At 34.2% G+C, this 14,068-nt stretch overlaps 1 protein-coding gene across 6 annotated transcripts in view; it reads right to left on the minus strand.

Moving 5' to 3' along the window:
* Positions 1–14,068, minus strand: part of LOC107044466 (protein GDAP2 homolog) — a 44,792-nt gene that overhangs the window by 9,794 nt on the left and 20,930 nt on the right. For all 6 annotated transcript variants that reach the window (XM_015266354.1, XM_015266355.1, XM_015266352.1 and 3 more), the window contains 4 exons: positions 8,490–8,643; positions 5,522–5,661; positions 1,302–1,356; positions 901–1,044 (listed from right to left, as the gene is read on the minus strand). In XM_015266354.1, coding sequence (XP_015121840.1) covers positions 901–1,044; positions 1,302–1,356; positions 5,522–5,661; positions 8,490–8,643 — 493 coding nt within the window. The remainder of the gene's footprint in view (positions 1–900; positions 1,045–1,301; positions 1,357–5,521; positions 5,662–8,489; positions 8,644–14,068) is intronic.

Below are 14,068 nucleotides of genomic sequence, written 5' to 3' on the forward strand. Positions count from 1 at the left end.
CCCCCAACCCCCCCCCCCTCCGCCCCCAGACTTCATCACGCAGTGATCATATAAAATAGTATACGCAACACGTGCGGACAGCAGGCGGTCTCACAAACNTTGTGCTATCAATACACGAGATATGCTAGATACTTAGATACTAGTGCTAGATAGATACTTAAGTGACAATAATTAGGGTTCTTGTGAGATAGCACGGACCATGACGAGAATCTTTCCAAAAGTGAGAGAGAAATTTAATAAATGTATTTGGGGACGGGAATTTTGCCGATGAAAGAAAACAATGCAGAGGGAAAACGCATTAGGAGGAGACCGCAATAAAAGTTTTGCCCGGGCGAAAATCCTTGACCGTAATAAAGACATTTAGGATAATCCTCAACATTTGGTTTTTTTGAATGGATATAGCAATCAAACGATTTGTCAGTTTCCCAAATTACACAAATGAAGTATTTGGACTTGGGGTACTACGTGGTTATTTAAAAGAAAATGGTTAAATTTGAAAGGATGTCTCGACTTGGGGAACTACACGTTTATTGAAAAGAAATAATCCCAGGCAATGGAGAGATGAATAAATACAGTAAAAATGGAAAGACGGAAAATTCAAGAAATAAATGGGACATCTCTGACTATTTTCGAAATGGGAAAAATTTAAAGAGTGTAAAAAAAAAAGAATAAATAATATTTTTTAAATTGTTATAAAATAACGACGAAAAAATATTCCACGACGGAACAAACAAAAATATCATCTGATATTGATCTCTAAAAATCCTGGTTATGGATATGAATTAAAATATTTAGGAAACAACTAAGTATGCAGAAATCGACTTTTCAATGCTAAAATCTCATACTGTTCTTAATCATTGGTGGAGCATTCCATGAATGTCTTCGCATCACAATACTCACCGTCATATCATATTCAGTGATGTAAGCTGGAATTTCTAATTGATCTGGTGACATGACTTCGTACAAGTACTCGACACCGGGTAGATTGTGAACTTTCTGTTTGATAGCCGGTGCCATGAAGGTTGTGAACCACCATGTCATCATCTGAAAAAAAAACAACCAAGAGAATTAATCAAGTATAACAACTCAATCCAATTAAGCTGAACAATTTCACAAACAAATAGCACTGAAATGTTCCACGTTTTGAATCACAACAAGGTCAACACCTAACACGTAAATTGCTTTTTTATCTATCGTGAGAAATCTTCTCGTACTAAATTAGCGCTTCCTGTACTGTTTTATCGTTTTTAGAAGACAAATCTCTCAAAATTTTAATGTTTTCCTCATAAATATATACAAACCTTGGTCCAAAAGGTAGGATGAACGATGTAAAAATGTTTGAGATGCTTCTTATATCTGAAAAATAAAATGATAAGACAATAAATCAATAGCTTAACTCAGTGGCATTTGTTTAATCAACTCTGCACACAATTTTTTGTGCCATTTGACGTAAATTTGAATACCCGGAGGATTTTGTATTCACGTCAGAGGAATCACAATAAGCGAAACTAAATTTAGGAGCGTGAGTCAAAATTTCTTGGCAAATAGCACCAATTACGTCACTTGACGCATATGACGTGCGCGATACAATTTTGATTTCCATTTGAGTATTCGAGGTGTTGACAATTCGTGTGTGTATTTCATGCATGATGAAAATCAATAGCTTTCTCTGAGGAATTCTATTGACAAACATCCGAAATTCCATTCAATTGTTTGAGGATTTTCAAGAAAAAATATTCATGAAACATACTTGATAGAACAAATCAATAGATTTCGGTTTCTATTCTGTTGATATGTTTCATATAACATTCTTGGGGCATGAAATTTTCAAGTTATTTTATTATTTTATAATACGAAACAAAGACAGAGACTTTTGTAGGAAAAATACCAATAGAACAGATTGAATAGAAAAGTTGAAAGCTAATGCTGTTATTTCATCATATATTTCTTATGAATTTTTCATACAATCTCGACAGAGTTGCGACTGAATGAGATTTTTCTCTTGAATATTTTCATATGTGTTATTGCAAAGATGAATGAATATTTCAGTAACTTTGATCTCCATTTCTTACTCCTTTGATGGTTAGATAATGACATTTGTAATTACAGAATAGTTTATTGATAAATTATCATTGTCATTGTCCTTGTTTTATAAAAACTAGTATTTCTTGAACATAAATTTGGTATATAATGAAAGTGAAATACTTATATTACACGGTGCAATTGGTCTCATATTTTTACGATTTTTTTTCGTCGAGTTATAGACGTTTATTTCGAGTGGTCTCTACTTTTGACACCGACAGTAGGCATCTTAACTCACGTGGCCCGAGACAGATCTCATGTTTAAAAATATTCTTGTATTCAAGTATGATTTTGTCGCAAATGAACTTACTCAAATTGCGTAAAAGAATGGTCAATCTCAAGTAGGGGAGAGAGGGGCAAAATGAAACAGTCAAACAAACGACTGTTTGACGCAATTCAAGCAAAACAAAATTTTGTTTATTAAATTTTTTTTTATCGACATTTTTTTATTCTTGGGAGTTCTGATGAGAATAATAATTTTCCATTTAGTAGAATGGAAAATTATTGAAAAGTTTTCACTGCCGAAGATTGTGCCAATAGCTTAATTGAAAAGAAAATGAAACAGCAAAATCCAAAGTCCATGGCAAGGCCCAGGGGGAGAGCCAGAGGGGGAAAAGAAAATATGATGCTGAATTTCAATCAAATAATCCGTTGATAAAATCTTCGCCCATCAAAACTTCTCAATAATTTTCCATTCTACTGAATGGAAAATTATTATTCTCATCAGTACTTCGAAGAATAAAAAAAAGTTGAGAAAAAATAATATTTAATAAAAAAAAATTTTTTTGCTTGAATTGCAACAGTCATTTTTTGTACTGTTTCATTTTGTCCCACTCTCCCCTATTTATTCTTTTAATGATTTTTGTTTTATGCAGTTCTAATGTTTCGATATGTAATATATTCATGATGTAACGCGGAACGATAGTGATAAATGAGAATTTACTCGAGTTCCGTAAAGCGCGAACATTCTCAGATTTAAAGTTGTTGTCGCGAGAGAGTCACTTGAAATTTTCCACGCTTTGGGCTTGTATAGAATTCGTGGTTTATGTTAGTGAGTGTTACAAAATTATTGGAAAAAATGTCGAATCGGCTGAGGCACAAAGGGAGGTTTGTGAAAGCGCATGTATTGAATAAACAGCGAAATTTTGCTTCGAAGATGGTGCGTGCCAAAGAAAACCAAAAACTTCAAGACACTGCTGCAAATACAAGTCAGGTTGAACGAGAGAATGAAAAAACGAATATTTGCTCAGAAAGGAGAATTGTTGAGCTTTCAGTCCTTGGCCAACATTTAAAATGTAGTTGTTGTAAAGACATACTATCATTAGAAAATGTTGAGAATGAAAAACAAATGGGACTCAATTCCATCCTCTTCTGGAATCCATTCTCTGGAAATTAGTGGTAATTTCCATGAAGCACTATTTGATGTTGAAGTTTTAGAAACATTGTCAGAGAAATTAATAACCAAGGAACAATTATTCCTTGCAAAAAAGTCGTACTTGGAGTGTATCGTATCGGAAATTACCAAAGAAAAAGCATTGACATTATTACCTTCGTTAATGGTTTTAAAGAGCAATGTATCTGGCAACATGTTAAAAAAAATTGCCAACTCTGGTATCTCATTTGACCAGTTGTTGACAGCGAGTAAACAAAAAAAAAGGATTGATGCAATTATTATCTTAAAAAAATAAAAAAGTTATTGATAAAATTATTTCCTTTTTTGAGAGTCGTGAGCCAAATAACACATGACTATCTATTATTTTATTATACTATTTTCCATGTTTGTTATTATTACAGTGTTTATAGATAGTCAGTAAAAAAAAAGACTGAATTACCGCAGTTTTGAACTACTTATTATAACCCGACCATTTCAAAGACATCCGCGCCACCGACTCGAAGCTGCATTTTGTTGTCACGACTTGAATACTGAACTCACTTGCCCCGCCCATTGGGGGGAAAAAATAACTTTCTATGATGATTTCTCGAAAATGAAATGGTCAATCAATTTCATTTTTTTTCTGTACATTGATTGACACTATTTCTACACTGTGATTTTTTTTAATAAAAAATGTCAAGTAGTTGTTTTTTAAAAAATTATAAACGATGAAATTGCATTTAACATGTAAAATTAAAAAAAAATTATCTTCCGTTTGAGATGGTCAATTGCAATTACAATGGGCTTATTTTACAGCTAATTTTTAGAGCGATCTACGATAAAAATTTGAAAGAAAACTGTCGAAAAAAAAAGTTACACGACAACAACCTTAAGGATAATCGGGCGAGGAGGAAATGTAGGAGGTGAGACGGAGGAAAACCAATCGCTGAACAAAAAAATTTTTCCCATTCGAATTCAAAATTAAGGCAATATTAGGGAGTATCTCCGGTTAAAAATTATTTTTGGAGCTAATCAAATTTATTTGTATCTGTTCCACGCACTGAATGGTTTTCAGATTGTTTTTTTTTAATAAATGAAAAAATATTAATCCATGCGAAAAAGTGGCAACATCGTCGGTATATTTTTTTTTTTCACCAGGAGCTGGTACCACTGGCTCGAGGGAGCTCCAATCACAACGCTTCATCGCTCTCTCTCAAGAGACGTTTAAATTGACCGCGCTACCCCCACCCGATCGGTACTTAGGACGTTGCTGCTCGCTTGGGCTGCGTGCACAGAAATTTCATTTTTCAGTACTTTTTTCACTATTATTAATAAACAATGCTCCTAGGCGACAATCTTTTTCACTCAAAAAATCACTGATCACATGTTCTAAATGTGTATAAAGTTTCATGACTTTGGCTGCATTTTTTCCTTGGGTTTTGCAGTTTTCTTGGTCATTTCCATAAGATCACGGGTTAAATGACCACTATTTCAAAAAGTCATAATAAATTAACTATGCTCCCCAGCAGTCTGAAACTTCGCACACGCCTTTTCCATCATTTAAAGAATACGTAAAAAAAAGAAAAAAATGGCTGCTTTTTTTTCAACCCTCCCAGCTCGCTCGATTATCCTTAACCCCTCACGTACGGGCTCGGTATGTCATACCGACCCATGCAAAAACGCACGGCTCTTTTAAAAATTGGATATTTCCGAAACTATGGCAGATAATACAATCGGACTAATACCATTGGGAAGGTGAATACTGTAGCTTCAAATATATATTTTATTTATAATTTTTCATTCATCAGAAAATATGGGATGCGAAGAGTATTGAGCGTGTGGTAGACTTGGTATCAGAAAGGCCCCGTACGTGAGGGGTTAAGCCATTGAAAATAATTCACTACTCTCAAGTAAATATGATCTACATATTAGGAAATTTTCCTTTGAGTGTACAATTATTGTCATTGTTCGTGTTTTATGGTTTAGAAACTAATAGTTCTTCATTATAAATTTGAAAAAAAATATTGACAACGGAGAATAGTAATAATAGATACGACGAAAACTCACTTGTAAGGAAGCACATTGTACACTTCTCTCAGCCAATGAAAACTCGGATAGTTGTTACTTGTTGTTAAAGTATGAAAGTAGGCTATTACGTAGTCACCCTTGACGATTGGATCCAGTAGCTGAATCAAGTAGAGTAAGGCCTGGAACCAGACGTTGAATGACGTGAGAATAATACATGAATAAATTTAAATTTTCCAACGGCGCAATAACAAGCCATTCGTTTCCATAATGAGTTACAACGTGTTTATCACTGGTTTTGTGCAATTATCAATTAAAAGGTATGACACGTAGGTTTCTGTATCGATTTCCTAAATTTAAAACAATGAGGAAATTGCAGGAAAACAAATAACTGAAGGAGTGCATTTTTTATGAGGATATCTATACTTTTCAAGTTGCAAAATTCTAACTGTTCCACTGGGTCACTAAAAATTGATCGTTTGGGGCGCAAACGTGACCTAGTACATGTGGATAACTTTATGAAGTTTAATGGGAAGTTGATAGATCTGGTGAAGAGTTTTTGGGTAACATGTTGAGAAGATTAAATTTCCAAATAATTTCACTATCTCTGATAGATTTCGACAATAGATTCAACAAAGACAAGACTCAGAAAAATTGCGAGATCGAGAGAGGGCGATTCCCTATTCATTTTTCAACGAATATCTTCGAATCTAAAGCAGTGAGCAAAAATATTTTTAAGCGTATTTTTTATAGGGGAGGGTGGGGCAACTTGAAACATGGGACAAAATGAAACAGTCGTAAAACGACTATTTGACGCAATTCAAGCAAAAAAATTTTTTTTTATCAACTTTTGTTTATCAACTTTCTTTATTATTGGGAGTACTGATGAGAATAATAATGTTTTATTCGTCTTATAACTCAATTGATTAGATTAGGCAAATTACACTTTTTTTTCATTCGATTGAAATTCAGTATTACATTTTCCTTTTTCCCAATCTGTGTCTCCCCCTGAGCCTTCCTCTGGACTTTGGATTTTGTTTTTTCATTTTCCTTTCAATTAATACATTGACAAAATTTTCTCCGGTCAAAACATCGTAATAATTTTCCATTCTACTGAATGGAAAATTATTATTCTAATCAGTACTCCCAATAATAAAAAAAAGTTGATAAACAAAAATTAATTTTTAAAAATGGGAATTTTTTTTTGCTTGCATTGCGTCAAACTCATATTGTCGACTGTTTCATTTTGCCCCACTCTCCCCTAGCTGTCGTTTTTCACTACAAAGAAGATTTTTAAGAAATTGATTGACCTAGATTCTAAGATACTAACAAAAAATCTAAACAAGATTTGTGCATTTTAGGTACTTTTTTAAAATAATTTACTATTCAATTTTTTATCAAAAATTCTCCACGAAAGTACGCCAAGGTGAGTGGATCAAGTAAGGAAACGTCAACAGAAGTTTGCAAATCACGGACTGTCGCCCTTGAATCAGATTCATTCCATTAATCTTTATCCAATTGTGTTTTCAGTATTTGTACCTGTGTTTAGAGAACAATAAGTTATGAAACTCAAAGCAGGGAATGAGGAAATATTGATATCATCGAGTGAGTACTGGAACTCAATTCAACTGAATACGATGGAGATTTTTAATTACGTTAATTAGTTAGTACTCTTCCCGATTTTTCATTGACGAACGGAAGTTATTGCTCAACAACCGGATGATAAAATAATTGCAAAATCCATGCTCTCTATCTATCGTGGATTATTTCTTATAAAATATCCTTTCTTGTTTTGTTTTTTTTTTTTGAGAATGAGATCTTCATTCTAATGACTTCAAAACGACAACAATAAGTTTTTTGGCTCTCCCGAAAACAATGCCATTTTTGGACTTGAACCAGTTTATCGATTCCCTACTGATTTTGTTGCACCTAATGGTCTGATATTTTTCTAATGAATATTGCATATCTTTAATTAAAAAATGCAATTGAAGATTAACTTTCTTTGTGCACTGCGAGAAACATTGCAGACGGTTGTCGATCAATGGTTGATTATCAAATTGAGCTGGAATAAATCCTGATCTGCAATTATTTTTTACTCTCACAACCAACATTTTCGTGTCACGGGACCTGAAATCTTTACTATTTCGTTTCAAACAAACTGCTCAATCTGCATTGTGACACAGAGCGTTTCAAGGAACGTGGCTTTCTTGACACATGTCAATTTGATTGGATTTATGGGTAGGATCGAATTAGTAACTCTGTGAATTTAATTTGAATGGGACTCTTTATTCAGTCGCACGTAGAAAACGCATCCCGATCTTTACTCTAACTCCGGCTGACGGAGACTAACTTCAGAAAAATAAGGACCAGTCCATTGGACCACTTGGAATACATTTTCTCTTTGTCCTTTGTTCTATGTTTTGTTCATAGTATTCGTAGTCGCCCGCCATACGGTCGCCACGTTATATAAACTCAGTTTTAATAACCTCAGTCTGAAAAATTTTATGTGGTGACACTAAAATGTGTGAAGCTGTGTAGAGATTGATTTTTTAAAACTATTTCGTTCCATGAAACCCAACAATTTATTAATTACTCGCAAGAACAACTGACATGGGTGAAAATGGTTTTTCAGAATTTCCAGTCTCATGTAAAAGCCCAATTACAATTAACAATAATTTATCCTCGTCATGAAATGGCATATTTAGATGGAAATTAATAGCAGATAATAAAAATATCGGATAAACTTTCGTGTCTAAATAGCCTGCTCTCCCCGTAATCCTCTATTTCTGTACCACCACCGAGTGAATATCGATCTCGAGTTCGTGACGTGTTGGGTAAGTTTCATCCGTCACTGTCGACCTATAACCCAAAGAGGTCACCTAACTCGCATCACCCCCGATTCTTCACGTGTTCTCACCCTCCACCTATCACTCTACGCCATGAATAACAAATTCTCGGTTTTTACTTCATCACATTGAAAATAGGAAGACACCATCTTTGAGCTCATTACCTTATCGAGATTGATTTTCGTCGCTGGAAACCACTTTCCCACGAAGACGACGACTGGTCTCCCTTGCCTGTCAACTCCACTCTGGTAAAGACAACCAATTCCAGAGACTTCAGTCAAGTCTTCGGTTTTTGCCCTTCGTAAAAGTCTCTCGTACCTAATATAAGGGAAAATGAGAGTGACATATTTATTTTGCTAAATTTCAATTTAACAAGACGAGATTTGAAAAATCCATGAAATTTAGTTTTTTCTTCTGATAATTTTAAAAGAGAAAACGTTGAAGGATTCGATGCTTAACAAAATTTTCTTCTGACTTTTTTCGTGGAAATAACTTATTATCAACATAATTTAATATACTTGACAATACTAAATGCAAAAAATTGACTATTTTTGCCTTTTTTGTCGCGTGAATTTTGCATTTATCTCGGAAAAGAGTGGATTCAGGAAAAAATGCATATCGATTACGCTTAATGATTTTTGTCCATAATTAAGTTCTATCAAAAGATATCGTTTGACATTCCTTGTTACGACTATTGATGCCCGAGATGATTCAATATTAAAATACAAATAAAAATAAATTCCAATATTTTACTCAATCAATCCTTACTCTTGATTTATCTCTGAAATTAATGACTTTGGACGACAATGTCAAAAAATCTTTTTTATAGAGAACTACATTTTCCTTAAAAAATATGCTTGCACTTTCTCCTAAACCTAGTTATTACCAAGATAATTTCATCTCCAGAAATTTAACAATCAATTAATTTAAAGAGGTAAGTCTTTTGGTTACATTTCTACAATCCTTACGAAATAAAAACGTCCACTAATTAAAACGTCAGTTGAATTAAACTCCACGCCCCAGATTACCCCTCATGCTCCAATTCCAGAACGCGTGCAATCCCCTTTTCACGTTAATAACGCATCAATATCTTTCTCTTCATCGTACCTCACTCCCTGAATTCATAAATTCTTAACCCAACCACAACAATAGCGCGATTTATTTTTACTGTCGGAGTCATTTATCGCGAATAATTCCTTGATTATTCATATCCAAGTTCGTCGATTTGTCATTCCATCCTTGACAGAAAAAACGAAATGAAAGAACAATATTAGGGATAGGCCGATATCGAGCGATTAGGGAAAAGAGGATAACAACAATACATCTGGCCATGTCAACAGTCTATTCGAGGACGATTTGTTCATTTGAGGTCAAGACCATATTCAACCACTCATTTCGCAAATTCACGCACTGGGGGTATAGCAAGGTCAATACACCTTAATGTCATGAGGTTTTGAAAATGGGTCATGAGAAGACAACTAGTCTTCCATGATCAATAATTACGAATTATAACTGTAGAAGAAAAAGACTAGAGTGACAACAGAAGCAAGATGAAAGATAATTAATATCCATTGGAATTGAAATTTTAACGTGAACGGTTTTTTTTTAGAAGAAAATGGACCCACCGATCCTCATCATCATCCTCGTCCAGTCGCACATCCGTCATGTCAATCATCACCATTTTATTAAAATATTCTTCACTCGATGAAACAATTTTTTACGAATGAAAACTCAGCAATCCCAGCAATTTACTTCGAAATCACAAAGGAAAGTTTTGATTTAAGGAAAATAATGATGAGGAATTAGTCAACTTCAGAGATGAATGAGTATAAAAAACCCTGGGAGCTGAACGGAACAGTGGCTGTTCGTCTTCTGCGTCTTCCCGAAAGTAACTGACTGGTCGCGCTTGCGCTCGGTATGAAAGTTTAAGTTGAAAAAGCCCCGACTGGAGGGCACGTCCAATCGACGTACAAGCGCCGACGTATAAGCCTGCGTTAGTCGGGGGAAAGAGGTAATTGTTGATTTCGCATAGTCGAGAGCGATGAATTTCTTTGGTGGAGCTGGGGATTTTCAAGAATGCGGGGAAAGATCATTTAATTTATGTTGAGGGAGTTGATGTATTTCGATTGAGCGAAGATGAGATTGATTGTGATTGACAGGAAGATTTTTAATTGATGAGGTTGAATGCGAAAGAGGAGAGGTGATGAGTGGAATCTGATGTCTTCAAAAATTATACGATTCCCTCAACAACAAGTGGGTTTAAGTGGATACGTCCGCGAAACTTAAAAGTCTTCACTGGGCCTTACGACCTATTGAACAGTTTGTGATATATGACGGAGTATGGGAATAACTAAAGAAAATCCCGGAACCGATCGATTTTGCCCCGTATAACTACAGAAAACTTCATTTTTTCCTGTTTTTACCTTCAAAATGCTTCTAACGTCATAGTTTTCATACGATTTCAGTTTTTTAAAATATTTGTTACACTCCAAAGACTAAAGTTCAGCATCCGTTTTACTCTATTTGCAATAGATTGTGAATAAACGAATTTAGAATTTCATAAATTTTACTCTACTCTAGAGACACGAAAAACTTATGAAATTCAAAATTCATTTATTCATGATCTATTGCGAATAAAGTAAAACGGATGCTTAACTTTATTCTTTAGAGTGTAACGAGCATTAAAAAAAAATCATATGAAACTACAGCGCAAGAAGCATTTTGAAGGTAAAAACAGGAAAGAAGGAAGTTTTTCGTGGTTATACGGGGCAAAATCCATCGGGTCCGTCGTTTTCCCTAGTTATTTCCATATTCCGGCATATATCCAAACTGTTCAATGGGTCCCAATGCCTAGTGAAGACTTTTAAATCTCACCGACATATCCCGTTAAGGAAAAATACTAAAACACCTTTTTTGAAGCTGATGCAATTTCCAATGAAGAAAATATTTCACAACACATATTTCGTGCAACAACCGGGCAATTAAAAATTTCAAATTTTATTCTATCGGGCATGATGACATTCAAACGTGATGATGATTAGATATGCAAATATATAGTCTAAAAAGTGATTGTACTGGGGAATTAAGTATGGAAAACCATTAACACAGCATATCTCCCTTCAGAATTGCTTAATTACACAAAAAAATATGATCACGATTTCAATTGTACAAAACTCTGATGTTACTGATGTTAATAAATAACTCAATCGAAAGAAGAAAAAAATCACGTTCAGATTTGTATTTTCCCTTATTAATGTTTCGTTCGTGAGTAATACAATGTTTATCTTTAAGGAAAGAAATCAACATCGGATATCAAGGGAGATGGGTAAATATGCACGGGAAACAATATGAACAATGCGTTTCAGTGAAAAACTCAACGTGTGAATCTTTGCAAAAGGTCTCTTATCGTCTTGCATATGGAAAACATTGAGATTACAAAAATTAATACTTTTAGCATCGGATATCTCTTATAAGAGCAATGAGATTTTAAAAAATAGAAAACGAATATAATAGATTTTTTTTTCTTCACGATAATTCAACCATGTTCAATTCTTCCTTACTCCTCGACTTCTCCCAGCCATAACGGTAACCGCAGCAGTTTACATGAATTTCTCCCAAAAGAAAAGAAAGAACCAAAAAAAAAAGAATTCTTTCTATGCCGACGTTTCGAATTCACTAAGAATTCTCCATCAGGGCAATGTATTCAATCTAAAACCAAATTACAAAAAAACAAATTTCAACCTGTCATTTTAAGCACAGTCAGTAAATTAAGTTGTCACGAAGAGAGTTTTTTTTAATGCCAACGTGAGGTTTGTTTTTTCGCGTCTAATTGCTTATTCTGAAGAGGGATCAGTTCACGTACATTCATGTCTATGGCCATGACGGTCGCCCATGGGGGTTCTATAGGCAACATTCACCATCACGTCACTTCATACGTCGCAAGGTTCATACCTAGCGAGCGTCGTACGTCACGAGGGTCAATTCCATTATTTAATGACGAGGGGCTGGTCATTTAGGACATCACTGGGCCACTCGATTGGAAATGACGGAAAACATCACCAAAAATCGTTAGAAATTAAGTGACTACCATTTCCGGTAGTGATTTCTAATGACTTCTGGAAATCGATAGAAATTATAAAGAAATCAAGTGATTTCAGAAATAATTAGAAATCATCAATGAATGTGAAACAAATTTTTAATTCGAGCTCACTCATACGATCCCGTCTAACCTCTTATCGTCTCAAGCAAGGACTGCTTTTGGACTGTTTTTACATCCGGTGAAATTTGTTCTTTTCAATTCAATTTAACTCATTCATTTTTAATAAGATACAACATTTTTTGAATCAACAATTGAAGGGAAATAAACGGTTCTACTCCAGATTTATTGTCTCCGCCGAATTTAAATTTTTAATCATCTATTAATAATTTTCTGACTTGATTTGGTTCCTCATTCAATTTTTGCTCTGATGATTCCTAGTGGATTGTATTTCTTGGAAAGATGAATTGATTTCCTTATAGGAACAGTCGAACAAAATGTTCACAAAGAATTTTTTTTGAAAACAAATTTGTTTGTTTTTTTTTTGTTTTTAAAAATATTAGAGAAAGATTGGGTGGAACGGACTCTTCTGACTTCTTGTTTCAATATTTATAACCAAGGAACAAATTTATCGACTGAGCTCAGTCTAATAAGCTTATTACAAAGGGGCTGACTGTACTTTAATTTAAAAAAAAATCTATTTCATCAACACTTCAATAAGACATCAACATTTTGAAAAGGGTTCCAAGTGTCCATTTAATACCACCGTCTCCTACTATAGTATATTATGTCACCAGGCGATAAAAGTATTATCTGGCGAATGTGGCATTATAATCCGAGCCGAAGGCGAGGATTATAATCACATTTGCCAGATAATGCTTTTATCGCCGTGTGGCATACGATATCCCAAAAAAACAAAAACAAATGTTTTTGCAAAAAAACTGCGCCAAGAAAAAGTTTTGTGGGGTCGTTTCTGGAAAGAAGAAATATTTTTTTCTGGAAAGCACAATTCCCATAGAAATTTTGCAAAAAATAAACAAATAAAAATCAAAGCCAAGTCAAGAAATGTGCAATGGATCATGGAATGTGCTATCAGATTATTATGGGGAGGATAACTCTGAATAGAAGGATTTTCAAAAAAATCTTCATAAAATATAAAATTCAGTAGAGACAGGATTCAAAGTTCTTGGCGCGGATCAGAAGATACAGATTGATACGAGACAATGAGTTGGAAAACTCCGCGCCAAGAACTTTGAATCCTGTCTCTACTGAATTCTTTATTTTATTAAGATGTGTTTGAAAATCCTTCTATTCAGAGTTATCCTCCCCATAATAATCTGATAGCACTTCCATGATCCATTGGACATTTCTTGACTTGGCTTTGATTTTTATTTGTTTATTTTTTGCAAAATTTCTATGGGAATTGTGGTTTCCAGAAAAAAATGTTTCTCCTTTCCAGAAAAGACCCCACAAAATTTTTTCTTGGCGCAGTTTTTCTGCAAAAACATTTGTTTTTGTTTTTTTGGGAGATTTCAGTCATTTTTCCAAAACGAGCACACGATCATTTTCGTATGAATCGAATTGATTTTTTTCCGCGCAACAGAAACTATTTTCAATCACTTCTGCTCTAAGAAAAAAAGGTATTTCTTTCCTACATTTATTTATAATTCATGCTCCGATTCGATTTGAGAATTTCATGAGAAAATC

Source organism: Diachasma alloeum, unplaced genomic scaffold (genome assembly GCF_001412515.2).
Source record: "Diachasma alloeum isolate Michigan unplaced genomic scaffold, Dall2.0 Dall_scaffold_00744, whole genome shotgun sequence".
Taxonomy (NCBI): domain Eukaryota; kingdom Metazoa; phylum Arthropoda; class Insecta; order Hymenoptera; family Braconidae; genus Diachasma; species Diachasma alloeum.